Consider the following 26,882-nt stretch of genomic DNA (forward strand, 5'->3'; position numbering starts at 1 on the left):
ATTTTTCGGATTAAATTTGTATTAGGATGGTAACAGAAGTTTACGAGTTTGTATTGCACAAGAAATAAGCAAGAACTCTTCCATATACTTCCTATATAAGTAATAACATAATTAGAGAAAAGATCTGGTATTGTTTTGGGCGTTCTGCGTGTATCAGGGTAAAAAGATTACAATCAGGTACCTTTGTGTTGTTTAGTTCTTGTTTCGCTCGTTCAATGTTTGATCCAATTGCCTCCACGGGTACAATGGTGTCTTCTGCCCATGCGAACAGAGCACGAACAGGTCTCTGAGCCTTCTGATATTCCTCTGCAATCTCCTTGACATTGTTGATCTGATCCAATCTGGCCTTCAAACGTAACGTAACGCTATCCCACATCTTGGTCACGTACTGTAACTGCGCCTCCACGACATACACATCATCTGGCTGGCTTGCAATCACTTCTACAGCGATCTCCTTCACAGCATCAAAATCCGGCTTGTGGTTCTCGTAATCTGTCATCAGCGCCTCAGCATGCTCTAGTTGTTTGACTATCATCTTAGTGTCACATGATACAGGGCTCTGCGCGGATATTTTGCTTTCCAGTTCTGTCAACCAAGCAACAAAATCTTCGACCTTCTCGTGGTACTTGTAAAGGACTGGCGCGCGCTCATCGAGCTCAGTTTGTCGATTATTGACTTTATCTTCGACATCAGCCCACTTTGCTTTCACGTCTTCGAATCTTGTTTTCAACGCTTCTCGGTCTGGACTAGGCTCGGCGTTCTCTAAAACGCTTTCCACGCGAGAAATCAGTTCGTCGGCGAGATTGTCTAAATCTTTAACATCGTCCTTCATGATCTGTGAAAATAACAAAGAAATCACTTCAGAAGCCACGGCAGCCGATTGCCTGATTTGCGCTGTAATTGTTCTCTTGAATGTTTAGCGTTTAACCGGTGCGTATTCAAGTAACGTTATGTGCTTCTAACTTTCAGGTCTGTGGATGAAACTCTAGTGCGTGACCATTTAAATGAAAGTAAATGAGCAACACTTTCGTGTGGTGCTATTTATTATACTATGTAAGGTAGGTACCTTTAAGGCTGTGAATGAAAATGTTGTGTGTGAATCAAAAGCTTCTAAAAAGTACTTTCGCTTTCTATAGTTTTTTAACTATAAAGCCTGCGGAAGAAATCCTAGTATTTAACCACTGTAATGTGGTCTCGTTTGTTTTCTGATATTTTGCCAGTTAAATTTGGGATTTAAGTTTAATTTTGAGAACGGTAGTGAAGAGATAAAAGATTTGTACCTCAAACTGGCGCTCTTGCTCCTTCAGCGTGTCACGGACCACAGAGATGGGACGCATACCAGCGAGCTGCTCTTCAATCCTACTCAAGTCGTCAACAAACTCAGCGAAAGTCACCTCTACACTCTGGCTCTCAATGACTGCGCTTTGCAGACGAGAATGCCGCTGATCTAATTTAGCTGTTAAACGATCCATCTTGGCTTGACACTCGCTTAGAATAGTCACCACATCAATCACCATATCTTCATCTTCTTTGCTGTGCTCCATCATCCACTCGCCTTCAGTTTGTGCACTTCTGAGAAGATACGTCTTCTCTTGAACTTCATTCTGCAACTCCTCGGCTTCAGTTAACTGCTGTTTGAGTTTCCTGGGTTCGGTGCTGATCGGTTCTAGTTTCTCAACGACATCGCCGAAAGTTTCAAACCAGTTTTTAAGTTCTTGGATGTTCTCCCTGAAAGGCACAAGGTGTTGATTGTGTTTTTCCAGTTGTGCCCTGCGTTTCTGCAGATGGTCTCTCGTGACGCGGAATCGCATGTACAGGGTATCCACCTGGTTTCTGATGATCACAGCATCTGGGGAGTCATCTTCCAGAGTGTCAAGCAAGTCCATTCCAACACTTTGAATCAGCTCTAACTCTTCCTCTTGATCTGTAAAAGCATCTAATACATCCTGTATAAGGACCAGCCTCTCAGCAATTCCATCAGCATCCATCAGTGACGTTTTGTAGGCGAAGACGATAACACCTTGCACCACAAGCTCCTCCACAGCATGTACGCGGTAGTTGAAGTTTTCTAGGAGTTGTTTAATTCTCTCGAGGTTGTTTGCTTTCTCTTTGAGAATGTTCTGAAGCGAGGCAAATCGATTCTTCACGTCTTGGACTTGTGAGTTGACGATATTGGCGTCTTCTGGGTTGAACTCCAACAAAGACCGCGCGATGTGATCTAATTCACTGAGAGAGCTCTCCTTTTCAACAACCTCACCCTCCATCTCCCTGAGAAGTTCTTCGTACTTTTGAGGACCTTTCCTATCGCAGGGTACATACTTTAAGAGGGCTGTATTCCTCTCAGCAGTCACTAACCAAGACAGGAAGTTTTGAAGGTCTTCGCCGTACTCTTGAGCTACAGGTTCTATCTGATCCAGCAAGGCTTTGCGGTCAGTGGCGTTCTTTTGAACCTTGTCCCATCTGTTTTGTATCTGGCCCATTTTCTGCTCCACTTTGTCTCGCTCTTTACCAGGCTCCGTCGCTTGGAGGACTTCATCAGCTGACTTCTTTAAGACGACCAGCACAGGCTCATGTTGTTGTACGTCTTCAAAGACAGGCTGATAAGAGACATGACAGGTATCAACACGGTAAAAGCGAACATTTTAATTAGAACAGATTTGTATTCGAGTTCAGTGTGTTTATCTTGGGATGTCTGGGTCGTTTTGGTTCGCTTTTATATTCACACAGACGGAGATACAAACAAAAAATGGATAAAAACCCGAACAAGGAAGAAGTTTGTTTCTGTTAACTACACATTTATTCCAAGAAACGACTCAATACTTCAAAACAAAGCTCTCGCCGGCATAACTTAAGTCAAGTTATGTAGGGAGTTTAGTAACTTTTTGCAGAGTACAAATCAAGCAGCAACTCCAAATAATTATTCGCTATGGTGGAGAAACACCCAGGAGATTATAGTGAACCTAAAAGGATATAGATTGTTCAGACTGCTCAAGAAAATCACACGATATACTAGGCAACCTCGACAACAGTTAGGAAAAATCCTAACTTTACTTACCACGTGATCCTTCTTGAGTTCTCGAATAGAGTCCGTGTCTGACGTCACAGGAGGCTGAGAAGCAAGCCTGTCTTCCACACCGTTCAGCCAGATGAGGAAGTCATTTGACGCAGCCTTGAACTCCTTGGACTGCATCAGAGCGCACTTCAAAGCGTTTTCCCGCTCAGTGTTGATAGCCATCAGTTCGTCCAATGCTTCTTTCGACACCTTGACTCTGGTTTTCATTCCCTCCTCCTCCTGATGGCCTGGGTTACAGTTAGCAGCCAACCAATCAGCAGCCTCCTGAGCACTGTCAAGGGAGACACGGTCATCAACAAGCGCGGACTGTAGCTGTTCAGCGTCATGGAGTTGTTCCTGGATCACCTCTGGTTCGCTGCTAACAGGGGCAAGACTGGAAATGTCTTCCTTGATCTTCGGGATTTTCCTTTCAATTTGCCTAGTGTTCGTCGTGTAAATGACAATGTAGTGAACGACTCTCTCCATAAAATCTTCTCTCTCGTGTAACTTGGTTTCTAGCGTATTGTACTTCTGGTGGACGGCCGCCACGTTTTCTTGCCATTCAGGAGAACTAGTCTTCTCTGTTAAAGCTTTTCCGTACCTTTCAAGGTCTTTCAGCTCCGGTCGGCGGTTATTCAAAAGCACGATGGCTTTCTGCAAGGAATGCAAAAGAATAAAAGTCAATATTAGTTATGCAATGCTCTCTCGTGGAATACCACGGAATATACCACGGAATATACCACGGAATATACCACAGAATATACCACGAGACACATATTTTTTCGGTATACACAAGACATAGAAAATACAGTGGTCAACACAATCAACGCGCGCGGCGCATGATGGGAAGGTTGGACGTACTACCGTCGAATGCACAATGGCTCACCTGTATTCTGATTGGCTGTAATTTCTATGGCATGGTATAAATAGCTATATACAATATTTCTTGTAAAGGTAGACGTGGAGTATTTTACGTAGCCTCTGTCATTGTAATCTCACTAAAATAAATATATAAAGTTTGAATCGAACAAAACAATTCAGTAAAAGAGTGTTTCGGATTTGTAATATATTTGGAAATGAAAAAAACTCGGTTACAAAATGCAACAGCGAGTTAGTATTCCAGGAAACTCTATACGTTCTCTTTCTCTTGCACTTCAGATGGCCCACTCATTCCAAATTGACGGGTCACTAACCTGGCCAATGTTCGTTTGCTCTCTTACCTTAATCTCGGCAAGTTCCTGTTTAGCTTTATTTGGATCCATCACCAACATGTACTCAGCAACCACAATCTGCTCGATCTCTACAAGAGTCTTCTGAGTGACGCGAAGCACCACTTGAAATCGATGAATTTCTTCCTGGATGTTTTCCAGAGTCTGGAGACGATCACCCACAGTGGTACACAGGTCATTCCAGCGCTTGTCGATAGAGGCGATGTCATCCTCCACAACAGACAAATCATCTGTCACTTCTTTGTCACTGCAAATGTCCGTGTGGTGTGTGGACGACTCGACGAATGTCTGGTGATCTGGCTTGTGTACAAGAATTTCGTGCTGAAGATTCTGTTGAGAACAAAAGCCGAGTTAGATTAATCTCAGGAGGTTACGTATGATAAGAAAACTAACATCAAAGTAAGACCCTCTTAAAACCAATGACAATACCTGAGGAAGGTCTTGTTGCCAGAATGTTCACTACGGCTCGAGGAAATATACCGTTCTCACTAGACGCAACGTGATCAGTACTGCGATTTGAAACATCATTAGCCTTCGAAAGCTCAACAAATTACTTTCGCACTCATGTTAAAAGTTCTTGAAATAAATTTCACCGAATATTTGAGCTACCAAAAGGGTACAAAACCGGCAGCAAAACACATCCCTTCAAAATCAGCCGCAGAATCCACGAGTGAGATATATCAAGTTATTCTTTCCTTCACTCGTTTTAGAAGACACCTTTCCGCCTTTTTCAAGTTGTTTCTTCTTAAGATTTATTTCTCTCTGAATCTAAACTAACCTCTAGTAACTCAAGTTGTTGTGTCGCGTTCTCCTCGTCTTCAGGGATCTTTTCGCATTCTTTCAAACGCTCCTCTGATTCTGAAAGCCAGCTTGTAAAAGGTTCAGAGCTGTTGACATATTTGCCTGCCGAAGGTTCAATCTCTTGAAGTTTCTCGCCCCGCTGGGATATTCTTTCCGAGAGGCTGTTCCAGCGTGTATCAAGGTCTTGGAGTTTCTGTTCTAAGTTGTCTTTCTCGCGTCCTGGTTTCATGTTATCCAGTACTGCTTTTCCTTTCTCCATGACATGCTCATGAACTGGCTTGTGTTGATCTAAATCTTTCTCAAGGACCTAAAGAGAATCAGAGTTGGTGTCAGAGCGTTCAGGAATTATTCTATAATTCAATCACTCCTTACAAAGCTGATGAGCGAAGACTTGATAACAGTTTACAAAGGTCATAAGACAACAATGACTACAGATATGGCTAAGGCTTAGAAACTATTGAGAGAGATGAATGAAAATAAGAAGCGATTTGGAATAAAAAAACAGAAGCGAGTTACAGAATCCGTAGATATGTATGGATAGTCAATAATGTAACAGATTGAAAAGCTCTGGTTCTTACGTATTCTAAACTGAATTTTGTTGGTTTGTAATACCCAGAATTCCTCTTAGTTTCGTATGCAGCTAAGATTCCGTTTAAGGGTGTTTTTCATCCCGGGATGTTGTGCCTTACATATTAGAACTGCATACCTGTAGCTTGTCTTGTTGGTCCATGATCACCTTATGCCTGGCAGACACGGGTCCCTGGAGGTTCAACCGATTCTCCGCTGCCGACAGCCAGCCGCTAAACTCCTCTACGGAATCTTTAAGCTCCTGACTCTGTAGCAGCGCTGTCTGTAGCTCGGACTGTCGCGCATTCAAGGTAGAGATGAGCTCGTTTAAGGGTGGCTCTACCTTCTTTACGTTTTCGTCAAGGTCTCTATTAATGACAGGATCTTCGCTGCTAAGCTCTTTGATTTTGTCCGCTAGCCCCTTAGCGTTGTCTAATGAGGCTACGTTCGCCTGTACGTCCTCTTCAACATCCTGCAATGATCACAAAATAAACGCCATATAAATGGAAATAATCCATAACATTTTTATTAACTTTGGCCGGTTTCAGAAAGAACTATCAGTATAGCGTAACTTTGTGACACAAAACCAGCAAAATATTCAAACATGCAACGTCATGGTGTAAATCGTTTTCACGTGACGTCTCGGCAGCCATATTGGTGTTCCAAAACAATGAAACGTTGGCCATGTTGGTGTACCAAACCAATCCTGTGGGAGTTGAACTCTTTCTTATGTTAACACCTTCTTTTGTTCCAAGAAAATTTGAATGGCTGCTGGCCACGTGAGTGAAAACGCTTTATAGTAAAGTCACTTCTGCTGATGAACAATACTACCTTAAAACTAAGAAAACTTCAAGATAAAAGATTAGCAGTCCGACTAATAAACCAAAGAGGAAGTCGGATAGTGAAGACCAAAGAATTAAGCTAAGTTTTCAAGATGTCCAATCACACGATAAGCCAAGACAAACCTGCACTTTATCGAGCTCTTTTCTGATCACATCTGGTTCGCCGCTCACAAGCTCTAATGCCTGAACTCGCTCAGTTCCCTCTGGAAGCCATTTCTCCACCTTTTCAATCTGTTCCAAGAAATCTCCATACAGTTGCAGACTCTTCTCGACTTTAGAGCGGCGTAGGCGGAGACTAGAACTGAGATCACGTTGCTTGTGCGTGACTTTGGCGACCTCCGTCTGCACCTCGGCCCCAGGCTCCGACTGAATGTCCATGACTCGGAGGAGTTTTTGACTCGATGTCCTAATCAAGCGCACATGTCTATTGCTCTCTTCCATTTCTTTGATCATCGTCTGCGCGCAACAAAAGAGGAACACGTACTGTTAGCCAAACACACAGAAGAATGATCTTGAAGCAATTTGTTTCACACGACTTTAAGGGTTTGTTTGCTTGGTTTGTTACCTCTGAGCTAATATTTTTTGAGTTTGAATTATACATTGGATATATAAACAAAGGATTTGAGTTTTCGTATTTTTATTGAATTCCACTCTCAGTACTCTTTCACACCATGCACATACTCAAATACAATATCCAGTTTTGTCAATGCACGGTCAAATTCTTTCGAGCCACTTAATTCTTTCTCTCACGGTCAGTGGATGTATAAATTGCTGTTATTGGAAAGAAGAAAAATTTCTGCGACGGCTAGACCATCCCATTACTTGTCCGATTACTTAATTTAGGACTGTGCATATATCTCACTTACATCCACTTTGCCGAGTTCATCTTCTCCTTTGTTCAAGTCGACCGGGGCTTGGGCCTCAACAGTGCTCTCCACCTGAGAGAACACCTCCTGCACTGGTTCCAGCTGTGCTTTGTAAGTTTCCAGATGCTCCAGAGCGCTCTTCAAGTCCTGTTCGCGAGTCTGAAGTCTATCTAACACATCCAACATAGGCGTTTGAACTTCATGTAGTGATTTGTTCACTTCATGGGTGGCCTTCAGATCGTCCTTCTTGTCAGAGCAAATAGTGGTAGCAGCTATCTCGGCAGTCGACAACACGCCAAGCTGGGTGTTGGCCTCCTCTTGAAGCGCCTGGTTGGAACAATAACAGAGAAGCAATGAAACACTGCGACTCAAAGAAGCAGCAACAGATTTCAAGATTGCGCATGGCACACTCAGAGCTTTTACACTTCTGTACACAATGGGTGACATTCTAAACTGTTTATTGTATCACCCATTCTGTAAAAGCTCTGAAGAAAAGAGGTGCAAGAGAAAAGTAGCAGTAAGAGGTTCAAATATCATAACCGTACAACATAGTCATGCTGAGTACAGAAAGCTAATACTGAATCCAAATACTGCAAGACTCTTTTCATAAATGGCTTCCAATTACAAACTCTCTTGTAAGTATTAAAATTAGCCGGCCTAACCTCGTTTTTGAGTTGATAATTCAACTGAATTTTTACACTCATTTAGTCAAACGAGTTTAGTGAGGCTAATAGGTCACTTTCGACATATTAAAATTCAGCTTGATAGTAAGGCCTAGAGGACACAAACAAAAGAATTGAATAAACTTGTCATTCAATTCCCTTTGTTTGTGTCCTCTAAGCCTCACTGCCAAGCTGAATTTTAATATATCGAAAACAGTCTATTGAAATACATACAAAAGAATTTAAAATTGGCAGCCATTTATGTATAGGATCTACACTATTCGTATACGTGACGTTATACATAAGAACTCACTTGTACTTCCTTCAGTTGCTGTTTAATCACGTCTGCATCGTTATGAATAGGCTCCAAGTTACCCAGTTTTTCAAATGCAGTCTTGAGATAGACTTGCAGTTCTCCAGTGGCTGTAACAAATGTTGTCAACTCTTTCACAATCTTCTCGAGTTTCGCTATTCTCTCATTGGTGTCCTTACGCAGAGTACTACACCGTTGACCGAGTGCAGACACACGCTGTTTGATCGGCATGAAATCGAGGTAAGCCTTGTCTTCCTCTTTAATTTGATCGCTCACAGATTCAAGCTGGGATTCTAAACTGTAGACATCTTCTTGAATAACCTACGATACAAATGAACGAATGCCAAACAACGAAATTCATTTCCACTTTGAAATTTATTTCTATATTGATAATATTTAAAGTAATATTTGAAAATTATTTCTACATTGTGAATGGTTTGAACCCAGGAGTATCAGTAGTTCGTATAGTGTGATCGTCCGGGTGAGTGTAGTTCTGAAAAGAACTGTTGTTGGTGACCGACGTTTCGACAACCTGAAACAACCGGCAGTCATCTTCAGAGTCAAGTGAATGGTGTTTGTCAGTCGATAATGTTATAAGTCTGGTCTGTTGAACGTGATTGGTCAGTAGTTTGTCGTCAGTCATTGGTGGGTTTCGATCCGTCTATTGTTAGTCAAATAGGTCGGTTTTTGTTTTTTTCAACAACTACCGGCGCCTTACAAACGACTTATCCATGACGGAAACGAAACCGACAAACGGACTTCTAACAGTCCGACTTAACAATACACGGACCAAAAACCGACCTATTTGACTAACAATAGACGGATCGAAACCGACCAATGACTGACGACAAACTTTACACGAGTCTTTCAGCCAATACCATCATGGCTATACTGACCAATCACATTCAACGGACCAGACTTATAACATCATCGACTGACAAACACCATTCACTTGACTCTGAAGATGACTTCTGCTCAGGTTGTCGAAACGTCAGTCACCAACAACATTTCTTTTCAGAACTACACTCACCCGGACGATCACACTATACGAACTATTTCTACATTGATAATATTTAAAATTTAGCGCTCTTCAAAACATCGTACATATACAATCTCCTTGAGACATCCCATTGCCCGTAGCCCCGCTCAATATTGGAACTTGCGGCGAGAATTTCAGGCAGTCACTTCGGACGTTCAAACAGAAATGTCTATTTACATAAGCCATGAGTTTCACAAGTTTTTAAGAGAGTAGTTATACCTCAAGGAACGACATCAGCTGCAAAAGTTACTTAATATACTTAGTTTTGCTGAATTGAGAACGTCTACCTGATCTAAATTTTACTATTGTAGCATCTTTTATTGCTGATAGTCGCTAAGAACGTCTTAAAATAACAAAAGTTCCTTAAAACGCATGGTCTACCATGCGCCTCATTTTGAACACGAACAGGGTGACCCTCCATCGTTTTACCTTTTTGGCCATAGTTGATCTTTACCTTACTGCATGGCAAGTGTTGTTAAAAAAATCTGTGGGTGGGAACATTTTGAAGGCGAACCTCCTTAGAGGATTATTATTCTTAATACAAACCAGCTATCATTCGCCTGCTACTGTACCTTCAAAGTGTCCAGCTTTTTCTTGCCAACTTCGATATTGATTCCTTCATATGCACACTCCTCCATTCGTCGTTCCACTCGGCCCAGTTCGTTTTCAACTGGCAGCAGCAAGCTCCTGTATTTCTTCACAATTAGCGCGGCTTCGGAAACCTGCCCTCGTCTGTCAAGATAAAACTGGTTTACCTTGCTCCACCTGTCAATCATGTCCTTGACGTCATCCTGTATCTGTGGCACACCTTCAGTGACGGACAAATCTTCACAGCTTTCAAGTAAATCATCTGAGCTGTCCACAAGTGAGCGATAGATTGGACGGTGCCCCTCTATATCCTCTTGTACGAACTGTTGCAGGTACTGTTCAAGGAAAAGAAGAAAACGTTTTAACGCGCTTCTGTTGTCCCATTTCACAGTTATTTCAGTCATCACGCAGAACATGTCACACAACCACGATTTGCTTCTTACTCAAGTTCTAAATTCATGTCTAGCATTATAGTAAAACCTGTACAAGAGTTTCGTTTGCTTTTAAAATTATTTACTAACGGAAGTTTTGAGCCAATGATCAAAACAACAAACTTCACTAGTTTTCAAGCAAATTCAGTTGTAAGGACTTCCAAGTCTTTCAAATTTAGTTTGGAGAGTGTCGAACTCTTTAGGAAGAAAATCTGTCTGATTGCAAACATATACTTCTCTCAATAGGCCATTTTTGATCCATTAAAATTATAACTTGGCTCCGAGGCTTGGGGGAATAAAACAAAAGAAATTACATCGAGGTTGAGGGATGACTTATTAATTCCTTTTGTTTTATTCCACCAAGCCTCGAAACCATGCTACAATTTTAATATACTGAAAATGGCCTATTCGCACTAACCATTCCTTAGTGTTTCTTGATCTAAAAGGCTCCATAATTTCACAAAATCCACGCCATAACACACAAACCTTAATGAAAGTCTGTTCCCTGATCAGCGCATGCTTTTCACAGACAATCGTCACGTGACAGTCTGCTACCATTTGCTCGGTTTCTGTTAACCACGGAAGGAGATCACTGACTGAGTCAGTGTACTTCTGAGCCAGCGGTACAATTTCCTCTAGTTTCTCTTGCCTTTCTACAGTGTTGTAATACACATCCGTCCAGCGGCTTTCAAGGTTATTCAAGTCCTTTTGAAGATCTTCACGGTTGGGGCCTGGTTCGGTCTTTTCCAGGACCTCACGGCCAAGTTTGAGAAGTTCATTGAACACAACCTCTCTCAAGGTGATCTCAAGATACAGACCCTGGAAAAACAAACATCAAAAAATGACAGTGAAAAGAAAACAATTTTAAAATCACTTTGACTTTGACAAAAGTGTTGCGTTCGGTTACATGAGAAGTTGAAACATTCGGTTTGCAGTCAATTATAGAGCTGATAAACTTAGTTAATGACAATAAAAAACCATACAGCACTTCATAAAAGCGCTCCTTAGTACGTATCACGTCAATGGTCACACGCTAAGGCTTTATTCATTACTTCGAGGAAGTTTGTCTCCAGAAGGACCATAATTTTCAAGCTCTAAAGGCAGAAAAAAACAACTATTTTTTATTTACCTCGTGATCTTCCTTCTGTTGCTGCACTACCTCGTAAATAGCAGTGATAGCTGGTAGCTGAGCGATGTTTCTCTCAAATTCGTTCAACTGATCTTGTGCTTCACTCAACGACAACTGGAAATCTTGACCCTGGATAACGATATTCTGCAGACGAGCTTGGCGCTGGAGAACGGTTGAGTGGAGCCGTTCAAAAGGCTCTTCCACAGCGCTGAACTTCTCTCTGACTTCTGCTGCAAGAGTAGGGTCGTCCTTTTCTGTTTCTAGCAGATAATCCGTGATTTCTTCAAGTGTTTCAAGCTTTGGACGATACTTTTGGAATTCTTCGTTGAGGGCCTGCAAGGATGCAACGAAGGTTTTATAGAAGACTTGAACGAAAACTCTTGCAGGACAAATGTCCTACAGTTTACTACGTGTCTTTCCTCAGCTCAATGGTTTACAAAGCAAGACCGGTATCTGCGAAGTCATAGGTTCGAATCCCGTCAGGTGGGGACTCAGATCATTTTGCTTTGTCCCGCGTTGACGACATGCTGAACATCTATCTTTCACAACAATATTTAGGGCTTTGAAACTGCACGATGACCACCGATTATTTTCAGCTTCGAAATTCAGTGCCTTTTCAGTTTCCTCCAAAATCTCGAGCTTAAAAATTGCGCGTGCACCTTGTTTAGAAGTGTCTCTGGTATCCCTCTTTGCTTATTCTCCTCTCATTCTAGACTCGATCTGTACTACACCCCTTTTTTTTCCTACCTTAGCATTTGCCAGCTGTGCCTTGGCCTTCTCGCTGTCTTCACTGACTGGAGACAACCGACTGATCGTTTCAGACATTTCCTCATTCCAAACTTCTACTTCATGCTGAATCTTCATAAACATCAGCAGCTTTTCAACGTGCTTCGTTAATCGACCCTGTACAAAACATGTAAAGAATTCATGTCACGACGGGCAAATTACCTTCAAATCAAAGCAACCCTTAAACTAATTGTTTATTTTGGTACAAAAATAACATAACTGTAACAATAATCCAAAAAGAAGCAAGGAAAATATAGATTTCGGAGGAGTGAGAAGGACTACGGAACGACAAATTAGCAAAACTTAATAATAATAATAATAATAATAATAATAAATAATAATAATAACAATAATAATAGTAATTTAGTAATTTAGTTTTAATAGTAATAGTAATAATAGTTTTTTACACTCCTCATTATTATTTTTAAAAAATAATAGTAATAATAATAATAATAATAATAATAATCATAATCATACTTAAAATAAAAAAATTAAAACCCTCGGTTCCAGGGCAATTGTCGCAGACACAAAAGAGAAAGTAACAAAGTTTAGCGAAAATCTTGTATGAACAGTTCCATACCTTCTGTCGTTTCAGCTTGTTGACATTCATGTCATATTTCTGCGACACAGTAGCCAGTTCTTCCGCTAAGTTCACGGCTTTTTCCACACGAGGAGGACCTGACATTTCCACAACCTCCAAATCAGCTTTCTGCTCTTCAAGAGTGCTCAAAAGTTCCTAGATTTGGCAGAACAGATGCGTGTTAACTTGAGTATATCTTCGCTAAGTATGGGTAGGGTAGGTGAGGGAGTGGAGTCAGAGAGGAGGTCGACCGCTACTGAATCAAATCAAAGAAACGTTTTGCTACGTCGGTGGGAAAACGTTCATTTGGTTTGTGATGGAAATGATTCACAGCATCTACTGACATCTTGCAAAACGCAAAAGTCATCGTCAAATCTGTATATTTCTCAGTCTCGCCGAATCATTCCAGAATATGAACAAAGAATTTCACCAAATGAACATGCACTGAAAGCAACTTTCCTTAGTCTTCCTTAACTTTAGGTTTCGATAAACAGTAGCAAACAAAAACCATATCATCACAACTCGTAGCTCTTTGTAATCCCGCTTTTAAATAAAGAAGCTTAGCACATTGACTAACTAAAGCTGAAACACATTTCCACGTACATCAACTTTCACCAGTTCTTCCTTGCCCTTCTCTGCGTCCAGTCCTATCGCAGGCTCAGACTCGAGAAAACTGTCAACATCGACAAACGTCTGCTGCACAGGTTGCAAAGCTTTCTGGTATAGCCCGACACTCTGCTCAGCCACTCGGCTCTGTTTTTCCATGTCAAAGTTTGCTCTACCCAGCTTGTCATAGCGAGTGTTGGCATTGTGTACGTCATCTATGATGTGTGATGTGTCTACACTGAGAGCGTTACTTTGGCAGAAGTCTAACAAGGCCTTCGAAGACATGTTTACCAGTTGGTGAACGCCTCTGTGACTCTCTACTCCTTCTAAGAACGCCTGAAACACAATTGAAAGACAACATGTCGGCAAGACCAACTCCACACGAGGAGTACCCGACAATTTCTCTGCTACAATCCTCAGTTTGTATCGGATTTATGTCATGGAAAATTGGTCGATAAACCGTTTTGAAAGAAGCTTGTTTAGAGAAAAAAAAAACCGATGGAATTATTCATTCCCTTAACAGTAAGAAGAGGTAGAAGAAAAGAAACACTATCATAATATGAAGGACAGACCATTATTTGTTTGAGCAAGGGGCGGTGGGAGGGGGTAGGCAATTTTCTGGGGCATGAAATTTTTTGCTCACCTTTAGGTTGTACATGGTCTTTTGGGGTGGACAATGGCTGGTGTAAGAATGCTTTTTAACATCAAAAATAGGACCTGGATAGTAGAGAGCACTTCATCCATTTTTTTTTTTCAGCCGTTTTTTCTGTTTAATCCACCCCTCAAAAACATAATAGCCCGTTCCTAAGTGAATATAGTTAGGTGAGTAACAACTTGTCACGCAACCCTTTTCCAACCTGAATGTAACACATAGCTCACGCGTTACCTGTGCGTCGGCTTTGTGGCGAGCAGCACCCTCTTCGTCACGTGGTACTTTCTTCAGTGACTCAAGTTTATCTTCAGCGCTGTCCAAATAAATCAAAAACGCGTTCATGACGTCATGGTACTGTCCTGTCAGGGGCTGGATGGAGTCAAGAGTCTGTTTCCGCTGGGTGGATTTCTCAGACACAGCAGTAAAGCGTCGGTCGATATCTGCCAGTTTGTATTTGAGTACGTCACGGTCTGGTCCGTACGGCATAGACATCATCGCATTAGTAGCGTTACTTTCCACTTGTTGAATCACTGGTTGTTGGCTCACAATCTCTTTACAGAAAACCTACGGAAATTTACCATATCAAACACATTAACATCCGCGTATTTCAATATCCACGACAACAAGATCTTCGCTGAACAATTAGCCTACTTCTCAAAAAGAGCATAGTAATATTTTGTATTACAGCGGTATTGAAAGGCAAAGAATAAAAATCTGCTTTCAATGGTGACATCAAAAGCTACAACATTTACAAGAGCACATCTAACAAACGTCTCCAAATCTGATGGTTTTTAACAAAAAAAATATCGTTCAATGTTAACACTTACAAATGCTTTAATTTGATCAGTTTCTGTCAGTTCTTTCAGCATGTATGTAGTCTCTAATCTTCATCTTTTTGTTTGCCAAGTTAATTTAATTTGCCAACAACAACAACAACAACAACAACAAACTAACCCATCAGCTAAAACAAACAATACAACCAATGAAAACCTACTTCTTGATCTTGCTTCTGTCTGTTAACTTTAACAGGTTGAACTGCAATGGGTTCCTGTCGGCTTAGTGTCTTCTCCATCTCCACCAGCCACCGAATGACGTCAGCAAGCGACGCGTCCAGTTCCTGGGACTGAACAAGTCTCATCTGCAGCTGACCCAATCGGTCCACCACCGCGGCATACAGGATCTCAAACGCCTTCTGTAGCGGATCAAGCTTGGTGGCTACCACAGAGTCTACAGTCAGCTCCTCTGAACACACCTCCACCAATCTGTGCCCACTGTCTTCAGCTGACAGCAGCAACGGTTTGTTTTTCTCGAGGTCGTCTTGTAAGTCCTGTAAGATAATGGATTGTTTAGGTATCTGGCAGACATTAAAGGAGCTACGCACGATTTGCCCATCTTGAAAAGTTTAGCCTAAAATTTTCAAGTTCGTCATTTGTAGTCCCTGTCGATCTTCTCCATCTTTAGCCATCCTTGTTCCTTTACGGTATATTATTATCTATTTGGTGTTTTTCTATCTTGGTAAACTACTCTTTTCATGTTTCCTTCAATTTAAAGATAAATTTGTACGTGGCTAAAGTAACTCAAATTACTGTGACTGAGCTCCTTTCAGAGGGCGATATAATACCGATACGTATTATTAGACAAAGGTAACGTGTTCGGGAGTGAACAAATCTGCATGGACACGAATTGACAAAATAAATAGGAAACAGTTACCCATTCCTTTTCGGCAAACATTCCCTTCACTCGTCCAACTGAAGGCCCGCACTTTAAAAAAAAACACTAATAAAAATGCGAGATGCAATACTTCTCTGCAGCCTTATTTTAAACATTGAAGATGAACAGGTCAAATCAAGTGTGACTTGCCTCAGCCTCTTTCAGTTGTTTCTTGATTTCCTTGGGGTCAGAGGAAATTGGACCAAACTGTTGAACCACACTGGACACTCTAGGCAGCCATGATTCAAACACTTCCACGGCACTTTGGAAATCTTCTGCGTTCTCAATCACCTGTAGACAAGTACGTAGGGTAGTAAATCACAACTCACTTATCATATAAAGGAAACATGACATAAGTTTCTCTCTTATTTTGCATTTCTTTTTCCCTGAGACGAGTCAATAAATAAAACTATTGAAGCGCTGCACGATTATCCTCTCATTCATTTATAACAGTCGCAAACGTTCTGTAAAGAGGACACGTTACGACACTGGCATCCTCAAGGGGAAAACTAAATTGAAATTCCTTCGTCGTTTGCCCTCCCCACTCCTCAAAACACGTCAATTTAAACCATGACATCAACAGCTGAAGAGTACTCCAAAGGAAATACTTCAGTTGAAACGGCTTTGTAACACATAACCATCGTCAAAATCAACGTAGAGACATAAGAACGACTGCAAGCTAAAATGACAACATTAACATGCACCTCAGTCTCTCATCAAGATAAGGGTGCAACAAAAGTCATATCTAATACTCCGTGGGTTGGTTATCTTCCAGGTAAACCGATATCACAAATTCTAGGTGCCGATGAAGGATTAAAGTCAGCTCTTTACAAGTTCGTTCAGTATACCTGCTCAAGTTTGATTTGTTCAAGTTCCAGTTTGTAAAGAACATCTTTGTAATTAGTATTCAGTGTGGCCAGCTGATCCTGTATGAGTGCAGAGTTCACCAGCTGATGATCCACGTCATGTACGAGCATGTGACCTGTGCTGTTTAGATAATCCAGCTCTTCTTTGGAATTCTCAACAACTGACTTCAGTGTCTGGAAAAAAAGGCACGGGTATATAACTACCGGATTGTAAACATGCTGCGCCGAGATTTATTATAACCCTGCGTCTTTTAATGGTGGGTAAATAGAACGCAGATAAACAAAAAATAATGATCGAATAATCTGTCAATTTTCTTTAAAAATCTCAAACACAATGTATTTGGAGTGATATTAATAATGGTAATAGGACTGAGTGGAGTCCAATTCGGTCTGTAATCATACGAGTGATAAACAAAATCGGACGACCGCGAAGCGGGAGTCCGATTTGTTAATCTCGAGTATGATTACAGACTGTATTGGACGACACGATGTCCTGTTACCAATTAATCATAACAATTACAATTTCCCACAAAAGTAAAGTTTCATTTGATAAAGAGCTTTTTATTGTCATTTTAAATATCAACTATAAAACATGGAGAACAGCTCGCAAAATGGCTGTCAAGTCTCTTTCAAAACAGTCACCAGAGACTAAACCTCCACAATTTTACAAAGTCAGTCTCAGTCAGTGGTTACTATAGTGATTGTAATCAATGTCGTGATTGGTGGATTTAGTGGAGAGGACTTAAAATGATTGGCTCATGTAACTGTCCGATTACAGGTGTCCGATTACAGCCAACTGTCCGATTACACTGTCCGATTACAACTTTGCAGATTAATTAGAGCAAAATACAGCAGTTTATGCACCAATCACATTTGAGAAAATTGTAATTGTTACAATTAACCGGAAAAGAACACAGCTTTGTTTTGTACATTTTGTTCACCTGCTTGATGATCCGTTGACTCAACAGTGATTTCGTCCTGAGTATCCTTAATTGCGCTAATATATAGAAAAAACAACCTACACATAGAAGCCCCTGCCACCCTCCGCACACCAGGCAAAGTGCACCCCCACTCACCTTCAGTGTGTCTCTGTTGACTTTCGCTTTATTCACGTCTGCCCCTGTTGCACTCTGGGAAACCAAGGTAGCTTCGGTGCGATTCAACAAGTGCTCGATCTTTTCCAAAGCGTCTTCATACTGTTTGAGCTGCTGTTGAACACTGTCAATCACATTTTTCTTCTGCTCTACAACAGTTGTCATGACTTGCCAGCGATTCGCGACTTCCTGACTAAGCATTTTGATGGGATCCAGGCCTTCTGTGATGTTTGCACTGTCACACGCGTTACTGAGGGCTGTTGCGGCTGCCACGAAGAACTCAAATACAGGAGTGTGGTTGACTACATCTTCTTGGAGAGTCTAAACAAAATAGAAACATCCATTGGTTAGTCAATAGCTGAATCAATATCTGCGTAGAGAGTTTCACTTGAAACACAGCAATAGAGAATACATGAATAATAAATACCAACTGATGTGGTTGGCTTATAGAATATATTTATTTTCATATTTTTTCAAATATTTATTATGTAGTGGTCTGTCTGAGCATGGGACATATGGCTCTTTCACAGACCATCCTTATGACATCTCTGTTTTTGTTAATTTGTTGTCATTAAATTGGAATACAAAAATCAATCAATCAATCAATTTATTAAATGAAAGACGTTCGTTGATCCTACGGGAAGCCAAGCTATCGGGCAAACATATGTGGATGACAAAGTAAATGGTTTGAACTCAGGAGTATCAGTGTGATCGTCTGGGTGAGGGTAGGTCTGAAAAGAACTGTTGTTGGTGATTTTTCGACAACCTGAAGTCTTCTTCAAAGTAAAGAGCACTTGACTCTGAAGATGACTTCGTTCAGGTTGTCAAAACGCCAGCCAAAAACAACGATTCTTTTAGAACTACTTTGACACACTATACGATTTAGTGGAGAAGTAAACAAATGTAGTGTGCGATATGGAGTGAAATGAACCATTAAAAAACCATTTAAAAATATTAACAACAAACGGTTTAAAATTTCTCATTTTCACCGCGTCCTACTAGGTATCACATTATTTTAGTCAATATTACTCACCGCTAGATGTCTGTATTGGTTACTCAAGCTCTCGGAGGTGCAGGGGACTGGAGCGAGGTTAATGACTTTCTGTTCTGTTTCTCTAAGCCACACGTTCAACACTCGGTACGCATCATCGTAGTTCTGGGCCAATGGGAACACTCGTTCAATAACCACATGTCTGTTGTCACTTCTGAGTCGAACACCCTCCCAGAGGGTACGTGTGGCTAACACACGGTTCTCGAATTGGCTTTTCTCCGTTGTTGCCTCGGTGTTTGCCAGAAGACTTTCGGCCGCCGGGAAGACGTAATCTGAAATCGGACGAAGACGACCAACCTCTCGAACAACAATCTGAAAAAGTAAGGTAAGGTATGGCTGGTGATTATACTGTACTCTAAAAGAAAAATCACAACCCTCGCCCTGGCTAAACAGGCAACTTTCATTTAACTTCAGTTTCTGAGCACACGAAAACAAAATCTTGTAAAATATAATTACACACTAATGCACGTTATTTTCATGAAATTTACTGAAAATAACCAAAGTAAATAATTCTTATTACTGTTTTTTCTTGCACAAGATTTCTTTTTACATCCCGCAGCTTCCGTTGCGTATTTCTTATTTAAATCCTCGTATTTCGATAAACGATGGTAACTGGTGTAGATGAGAATAATAAATTTACAATTCCCCTGTACTACGTCTCTACAAATTAAGTTCAGTTTTCTCAGTTTGGCCATTGTTGCTCCGACAGCTGCGAACAGCCTTAACTGGAAAACCTTTCACCATCGTCTTCCCATGAAAGTGAAACAAAAATACACGTAAAGACACACCGCACACACAACAAACAATGCCTCACCTCGTGGGAAGCCCTCTGCTCTTTGATGACAATAAACTCGGCCGAAACCGGTTTGGCTCGAGTCAGAGATTTGTCCAGCTTCACCACCCTTTTGTCGAAATCATCTAATGTGTCAAACACTCGTTGTTTTTCGGTTAGAGCTGTTTCTAATCTTCGGCGCCGGTCGTTCAGTTTGACCGTTACTTCGTTGATCGTCGACTTGGCTCGGTTGATTTTCGAGTGAACTTCGCTGATGACTTCGGGATTACCACCGTTTTCTTTGATGATCCACTCGCCAGTTTCTTCCATGGTGTCGATTTTTCGTCTGTGAATTACAACCTCCTCCTCGAGATTCTAGCAAATACAACAACGACTTTAATTATTTCTTCAAAGAATCGGCTACATCTACAGTAGTGGAATAACTAGGGTTTGTTTCTCTTTTCTCTTTGCAATTTAGTCTGTACAAAAAACAAACATATGGAATTGAATCGCAACAAAACTTCCGCATAAAAGGCACAAAACTACGTACAGTCAAAGAAAAGGTAAAGTATATCCGATGGTATAGCATTTACGAAACAAGCTTGAATCAACGGGAAATGTAATCAATCTGGAAACTGAACAAATGTTTCATAGACCACTCTCATAAATGGCGGCCAATTGTAAATTCTTTTGCAAGTATTAAAATTAGCCTTACTAACCTCATTTTGAAGTTGGTAATTCAAAAGAATTTTAACTCTGAAACGAGGTTAGTAAGGCTTATTTAAATACATACAAAAGAATTTTAAATCGGCAGCCATTTATGAAAAGGGTCTACACTTTTTCCTCTTTGCGCACAGTTGGTTTTATAGACAAACGAAGTTCGAGTCCACTGTGCAATGAAACATCGATGTCTAAAATTTCGTTACTCCAATAATTCTGGGTTAAAAGCAAACAAGATTAAGCGCAAAACAGTAAATCGGTATTTAGGGACGGACCATTCATTTTTTGAGGGTGAAAGGGGGGCGGGAGGGGGGGTGAGCAATTTTCAGGGGCACGAAAGGTTTTTCTCACCTTTAGGTTGTGCATGATTCTTCTGGGTGGGCAATAGTTTGTGCAAGAATTTTTTAAAAGTCGACCACAGGACCTAGATAGTAGAAAGCAATTCCTCGATTTTCTCCCCATGACTCCCCCTGCACGATTTTTTTCCAGCCGTTTTTGCTGTGCTGTCAAAAAATAATGGTCCGTCTGTCCCTAGCTTTTAGTGTGGATACTCTCAGCATACCTGCACGTGTTGCAGCTGGTCCCGGATGTTCTCCAGGTCTGTTACAATGATCTCCACTGACACAAAACTCATGATGCCCATCACCTTCATCTCAATCTCGTTACCAGCTCCCTGGAAGACTTCCACGGTTCTGATGTACTTCTCGAGTTTGACTTTTCTTTCTTTCAAGCGCACCTAACGAGCAAGAACAAACGGTTTTAGACTGTTCACAGAGGCACGGTAAATTCCTGCTTTGGAGGCCACACGTCTCTATGTGCTCCCAGTTAGAGGGCAGAAAATCTCTGTCAGTCATTCCCCTTCCTTTTCTTTCTGCTTGTCTCGTATTATTAAAAGAAACAAAAACCAAGCATATAAATACATATATGTTATTTGCCGGCTGGGAGGTCCGTATAGTAAAAAACTGTGACAGAGGTCTTGAAAATGCTGCCCGAGGCCGCAGGCCGAGGGCAGCATTCGAGGGCAGCATTCGTCACAGTTTTTCACTATACGGACCTCCCAGCCGGCAAATAACATGTTTATTTTTTTTCCTGCAGTAAATTGGTTTTACAGATTACAAATGGGTTTGTTTACACATTGTCATTGAATCGGCCTGCGCACCGTCTACTAACGATTCGTAAAAACTCTTGGCAACGAGTAACTCAGACAGTAGACAAAGAAAGATGTATTAAAGAACAGAGTTTTTTCGAACTACTTTATGTTAGTTGCATTTACTTCACCAGCTAAGTTCCCCAAAATTGCTTTTGTGGTGTGAAATTTCGTGCGAAGTTTGAAGTTTTACTACAAAAACAATTTCTGTCAGTCGTTGCTTTTAAAATCACATTAAATCAGACTTTTCTACCATAAATTGAACAGCAGAAAGCGAGGAAATTCGTCGAGTGTATTCCACAGAAATTCCACTGAATGCAGCAACGATCAGAGAGGTAAACTCGCCTAAAATTGACTCAAATTTTACAGCGAGAGAAACACAGGATAACGCGCCTTTACAGCGCCAAGCTACAAACAACCAAGCAAACTCTCACAACTTCAAAACACTCAATTGAATTTACTTACAGTGACTTTCCCTGCCATTTTAAAGTGAACAGAGATAAACTTGTGTTGACTAATCGTCAAGGGATGTGTAAAAAAGGCAATAGATTGACGATTACCGCTAACTTTTAGGAGCGAAACTTAGGCAGCAGGGAAAAAATCTGGCTCGTGGGTCGTATCGTGAAAAGCGGGACAGGTCACGTGCGTATGATTAGCCAATCAAATTCGAGGATTTAGGATTCTGGCCCGATCAGATGCTTGAGAAAAAAATAAAGAACTGTATTTTAAAATGGCACTTGTTAATTATAATTTACCTGCATGACTCGGTTGTCTTTGATAATGGTGATGATGTACTCGTTGTTAGTAACCTGTTTGGACAGTCTCAACAGCTTGATTTCCGACTTTTCTAACACGTCAATCATTTTCTGTTGACAAACACAACCGCACAAACCCGTGAGCATCTGTTATCTATTGACAAATCAGCTATAAATTCATCACACAAATTAGCTGTTAGTTTACATACGTTGACTTTGATGAGTTCTTTCTTGGCCTGTCCAATGTTGAATCCAACTCTAGGCTCAGTTGCCAGAATACTTTCAGCTTCAGACATCACTTGTTGCATTGGCTGCATGACTTCTTGTACCTAAAAAAATGAGATAAACGGATTGAAAGGGTTAAACAGCACGCGATAAAGGGCTTGACGAGGCGCTCATGTTGAACAATATCATAAACATAAAGTATAGAGTGTTTTCACATGACGTCACGGCAGCCATGTTGGTGTACCAAACCAATCCTGTCGGAGCTGAATTATTTTCTTATGTAGACACTTTCTTTTCCAAAAGATTTGCATGGCTGCTGGTCACGCGGGTGAAAACGCTCTATTGCTACACTATGATATATACCAAGGCCAGAGTCTTGTTGGAATTTTTCAGCTCTTTTTCTCCGCCAACTACTTTAGCTGTCAAAGCTTCCCATCGTCTCTTCACTTCCTCCACTTCGCTGGTCACCATGACAACGTCATTGTTGATTGACAGCTCACGGCACACGCCAATCAAAGCTTCCGACATGGACAAAAGGTTCTGTAACACAGGCCGGTTGTTCTCCAGGTCCTCGCGCAACGCCTGTAGAGAGAGAGCAACTATTCAATTTGTCCACCGAATAGTTGAAAATAATAACTATTGTGTCTTACATACTTGTTTGGAAAAAACACTCGTACAACAATCTGTAATCAAACAGAGCGAACATACTCTTTCATTTCAACCGATTAGGTGCTTAAACCATTCAGGACTTGACTTAACCATGGTTTCCCCGCTTAGCGCCGATTACATGTCTTCGACTCAAGTTTCAAGTTCTACCAAAGGGCATTTCACAACTATCAGTTGGACTCCGTTGTCTTCCTTCTTCCTTGTACGAAAACGGATCTGAAAACCTTGAGCGACCCCTTCTAAGCCACACCTAGCAGTTCGCTTGAAAGACTGAGGACTAATTAAAGTAACTGAAAGAAGTACAACACTGTACCTTAAGCTGTTCTTGTTTCTCTGTCATGGCCGCCATATCGCTCACATCACCCTGCCCCAAAGCCAGTTCGTCAAACTTCTTTTCGCTCTCGCTTAACAAGGTGACCACCTGTTCGCGCACTTCGATGTAACCAAGCACACTCGGTGCCAGTCTACCGAGACTTTTCTGCCGCTCGTCAATTCCCGCCTTCAGGTCTTTCCAGCGGTTTTCCACGTCACCAAGTCTCATCTGTAGCTGATGCCGGTCAGCGGCGGTGTCGGTCCGTATTAGCATGTCAATACCTCGCTGTTGAATGTCGTCGTAAAGAGGAGCATGGAAGTCCACGTCTTCTTTTATTACCTGCGAATAGAAATAATTTCTTTCAAGTTCCTACTAATACCATAAACCCTTATATTCCAAACGACGGCCAATAGGCAACAGTGACAAGATATCAAATATTATGTTTCAAAATGTCGCAAACAACAAGCAATGCCACAAGAAAGTACTTCTCAGAAAGCGTTGACTGGTGACAGACTGGGGTTTCGTCCTCAGACGTAAAAGATAGAAGCATCTTGTTCAGAATAAAAACCGTGAGCACTGCGGTTTTATCAAAAGACAGGCCACATAACAAACAGAAACAGCTTCGTCAGCGAGACAGCAAAAAAACTGCTGACTTAAAATGTGTTATATCACGGAAACTGCATCACAAAATTCCTTGTATAAATTACCAAAGCATTTCCCAGTAAAACTCAACTCAGTAGGTCTTAAAGTTTTCATTATCGATCGATATTTGCGTTTCAACTTGGAGACCTTAATCAATAAATTGATATAAAAGGAGAGAGTTACCTTCAGACCAGACCCCTGTTTCTTTATGACACTTGGTTTGATTGACAGCGTACCAAGGGCCTGGAATCGACCCTCCGTGTCATACAACCATTTTTCAAAATCGTCCAGAGCCTCGTTGAACCCTTGGCAGCGGTAAAGCGCCGTTTGCACAAGCGTAATGCGATCCTTGATTTTGTCCTCGATGCTGCAGTACAGATCTGTCACGTCTTGGACTTTGGACTTAGTGACATCAAGGAACTTCTCGTTGTCTTTGTTCTCCTGCATTAGTGCTAGTCCACTCGATTGCAGCGAGCCGAGCTTAGGTCTCCGCTGAGCTAGAGCCACCTTCGTGGCCTAAAAGACCAAATCCATCATCAGTTAACTGTTTGAATAGATACTGACAACGAGCAAGCACATTTTGTTCACTACAAAACGATCTACGATGTACAAGATACTGTCAAAAACCTCACAATTCTACTATTCAAAAATTAGAAATCGAGAGCGAACAATCCAATGTTTTTAGTATAAATTACTAGTTGTTCAGAACTTTATCTAAATCCTCTTCACATACACTTCGGAAATGCAAAGAAGCGGCCGCCATTTTGTTAAGTGCCACACACTGCAAGGCTACTCACTATCTACAACAGAAAAGATAGTGAGTAGCGTAGCCAATCAGAGAATGGCCTTTGAACATGATAGAACGCTAGTAGATTTATACTAATTTCAGATAACATGTTTATACTCATTCGAGTATAATTATGTTTATTACACACCTTTAGCTCAGCCAATTGTCGCTTTAGCGCATCACTGTCACTTCCAGCTGGTTCCTCCAAGATGGCGGCGTCCACACCTGTCAAGTCCAGTTCAAACTCCTGTAGTGCGGTCATGAATTGATCTGAGGCGTTCACTTGAGCCTCGATCAGGTGCTCCCGGTTTTGAAGCTCCAATCGAATTCGTTCGTAACGTTCATTGGTTGTTTGCTGATCGCGACGGGCTTCATTTGACATCCCATCGTACTTGTCGAGCTTGTTGGCTAGTTCATCACCAACTTCGTTCATTCGTTTGACATCACGCGCTCGTTTTTCAACAGCTTTCAACACACCCTGTACAGAGACAAGCATCCAGTTATTAGTGCAATGCACAAACGAACCATTTGAAGTATGACTGCAGTACAGTTGATCTGATCCAACTGATCAAACTGTCACTGTTACGTGTTGCGGGCGTTTGGTGAGTTAGGGGAGCAGCGAGAAAAACCGGGTGAATGAAATAATAGTCGGCTCTTTTGGGGGGTTAAGCGAATTCTTTTTCTCAGCTTTCTGTTCTAATGTTGTTCTCTCTGACTAGCTCTCGTCCTTTTGTGCACACGCCGTTCATAGCCCTCCTAACCAACCAACCGATCGCCTGAACACGGCAACAACTCTTAGTAAAGGAAAGATCCTACCGTGTTTTTTATTAAATATCTGCTACACACAAGAAATTAATTAATTAATCAACATAAATTAAACTAAATCATAGAGACGAAAAGGAACTACAAATCTTATATGTGACTCGGCCTCCCCAATGGACCATTTTCGTATTCCCGGTATCAGACTGGAACTAGCTTGTAACTGACATGCAAATGACATTAATATCTTTCATAGAAAGCTGGTTCCAGTCCGACACCGAGAATACGAATATGGCCTGTTAAAAGTACAAAGTAGATTAGTTTATTTTCATGGCGTAAAATCGTAACAAGTAATAATTATAGAGCAATAGTTCTACTAAGTAGATAATACTCGTCGTCTATGTAGACCCCTATAGCATACCTTGACGTTCTGTAACTCTTGTTTTGCGATCTCCACGTCAGGTGAAACGCCCAAATAGGATCCCAGTTCTGTTTCTGCTAAAGTAACAACATCCTTTACGTTCTGCGAGTTGTCGTGGTACTTTTGAGCCAGCGGTAACACATCCTCGACCTGCGCATGCCGTTCATTTGTTTTTCTCTTGAGCTCATCCCATCTTTTGCTGACGTCATCCAGTTTGGCGCTGAACTCGTCCTTCTTGGGGCCTGGGCCTGAGGACTCCAGGAATGCAGTAACTTTTCGAACAAGGTTATTATACAAAGGCTCATGCATCAGAACATCTCGCCTATCAGCCTGTGGACAGCAAAAAATGCGTTCAGTACAGTATGGTTTAGAACAGCGTTTCGGAACTATCTAAAAAGAAGTGAGATGATCAATCAACGGATTTCAAAATAAATCAATGGGGACAAATAATGATTTTAAAAAAAATACGTTAGTCGTCAATACCGGTACACAAATCTTGTTTGTACTTTCAATTAACCTTTTTCTTAATTTAACTCTCCCCTTGGGTCTCATCCCTTTGACAAATGACAACGTAATCACAGTGAAAAGGGAAAAAAGCTGTTCTTCAGGTAAGCTCAAAGCATGAATAATGCGCACAACATGAGCAAGCATACGACAATCCACAAAGTCGATCCGACAGCTATTGAAAGACGGAAGAAATTCATCATTGGTTTTTCTGGCGGTAAAGTACGGATTTTTTATGCGCAAACAAAACGCCGCGCATTTCCGCGGCTTTACAGTAAACAAGAAAGATTTATACTCGAGTATTAGA

At 41.2% G+C, this 26,882-nt stretch overlaps 1 protein-coding gene and 1 long non-coding RNA gene across 7 annotated transcripts in view; one reads left to right on the plus strand and one right to left on the minus strand.

Moving 5' to 3' along the window:
- The window catches only part of LOC110058896 (uncharacterized), a 125,278-nt gene that overhangs the window by 34,418 nt on the left and 63,978 nt on the right, over positions 1–26,882 (minus strand). For all 6 annotated transcript variants that reach the window (XM_089279394.1, XM_020765566.2, XM_089279395.1 and 3 more), the window contains 30 exons: positions 26,072–26,401; positions 25,040–25,369; positions 24,288–24,620; positions 23,463–23,801; positions 22,847–23,065; positions 22,468–22,587; positions 22,259–22,369; positions 20,919–21,092; positions 19,679–20,011; positions 18,847–19,176; positions 17,796–18,134; positions 16,702–16,893; positions 16,004–16,144; positions 15,138–15,470; positions 14,378–14,707; positions 13,489–13,827; positions 12,886–13,041; positions 12,267–12,422; positions 11,520–11,852; positions 10,877–11,209; positions 9,944–10,294; positions 8,333–8,653; positions 7,358–7,684; positions 6,615–6,947; positions 5,789–6,121; positions 5,060–5,389; positions 4,273–4,611; positions 3,056–3,706; positions 1,281–2,597; positions 182–835 (listed from right to left, as the gene is read on the minus strand). In XM_089279394.1, the coding sequence (XP_089135520.1) occupies positions 182–835; positions 1,281–2,597; positions 3,056–3,706; positions 4,273–4,611; positions 5,060–5,389; positions 5,789–6,121; positions 6,615–6,947; positions 7,358–7,684; positions 8,333–8,653; positions 9,944–10,294; positions 10,877–11,209; positions 11,520–11,852; positions 12,267–12,422; positions 12,886–13,041; positions 13,489–13,827; positions 14,378–14,707; positions 15,138–15,470; positions 16,004–16,144; positions 16,702–16,893; positions 17,796–18,134; positions 18,847–19,176; positions 19,679–20,011; positions 20,919–21,092; positions 22,259–22,369; positions 22,468–22,587; positions 22,847–23,065; positions 23,463–23,801; positions 24,288–24,620; positions 25,040–25,369; positions 26,072–26,401 (10,227 nt within the window). The remainder of the gene's footprint in view (positions 1–181; positions 836–1,280; positions 2,598–3,055; positions 3,707–4,272; positions 4,612–5,059; positions 5,390–5,788; positions 6,122–6,614; positions 6,948–7,357; positions 7,685–8,332; positions 8,654–9,943; positions 10,295–10,876; positions 11,210–11,519; positions 11,853–12,266; positions 12,423–12,885; positions 13,042–13,488; positions 13,828–14,377; positions 14,708–15,137; positions 15,471–16,003; positions 16,145–16,701; positions 16,894–17,795; positions 18,135–18,846; positions 19,177–19,678; positions 20,012–20,918; positions 21,093–22,258; positions 22,370–22,467; positions 22,588–22,846; positions 23,066–23,462; positions 23,802–24,287; positions 24,621–25,039; positions 25,370–26,071; positions 26,402–26,882) is intronic.
- On the plus strand, positions 19,076–26,861 carry LOC149097221 (uncharacterized). The gene is made up of 2 exons (XR_016204127.1): positions 19,076–19,189; positions 26,113–26,861. It is a non-coding gene; the product is annotated as an uncharacterized LOC149097221 (long non-coding RNA).

This window comes from Orbicella faveolata, unplaced genomic scaffold, assembly GCF_042242905.1.
Source record: "Orbicella faveolata isolate gen_17 unplaced genomic scaffold, um_ofav_v1 contig_47, whole genome shotgun sequence".
Taxonomy (NCBI): domain Eukaryota; kingdom Metazoa; phylum Cnidaria; class Anthozoa; order Scleractinia; family Merulinidae; genus Orbicella; species Orbicella faveolata.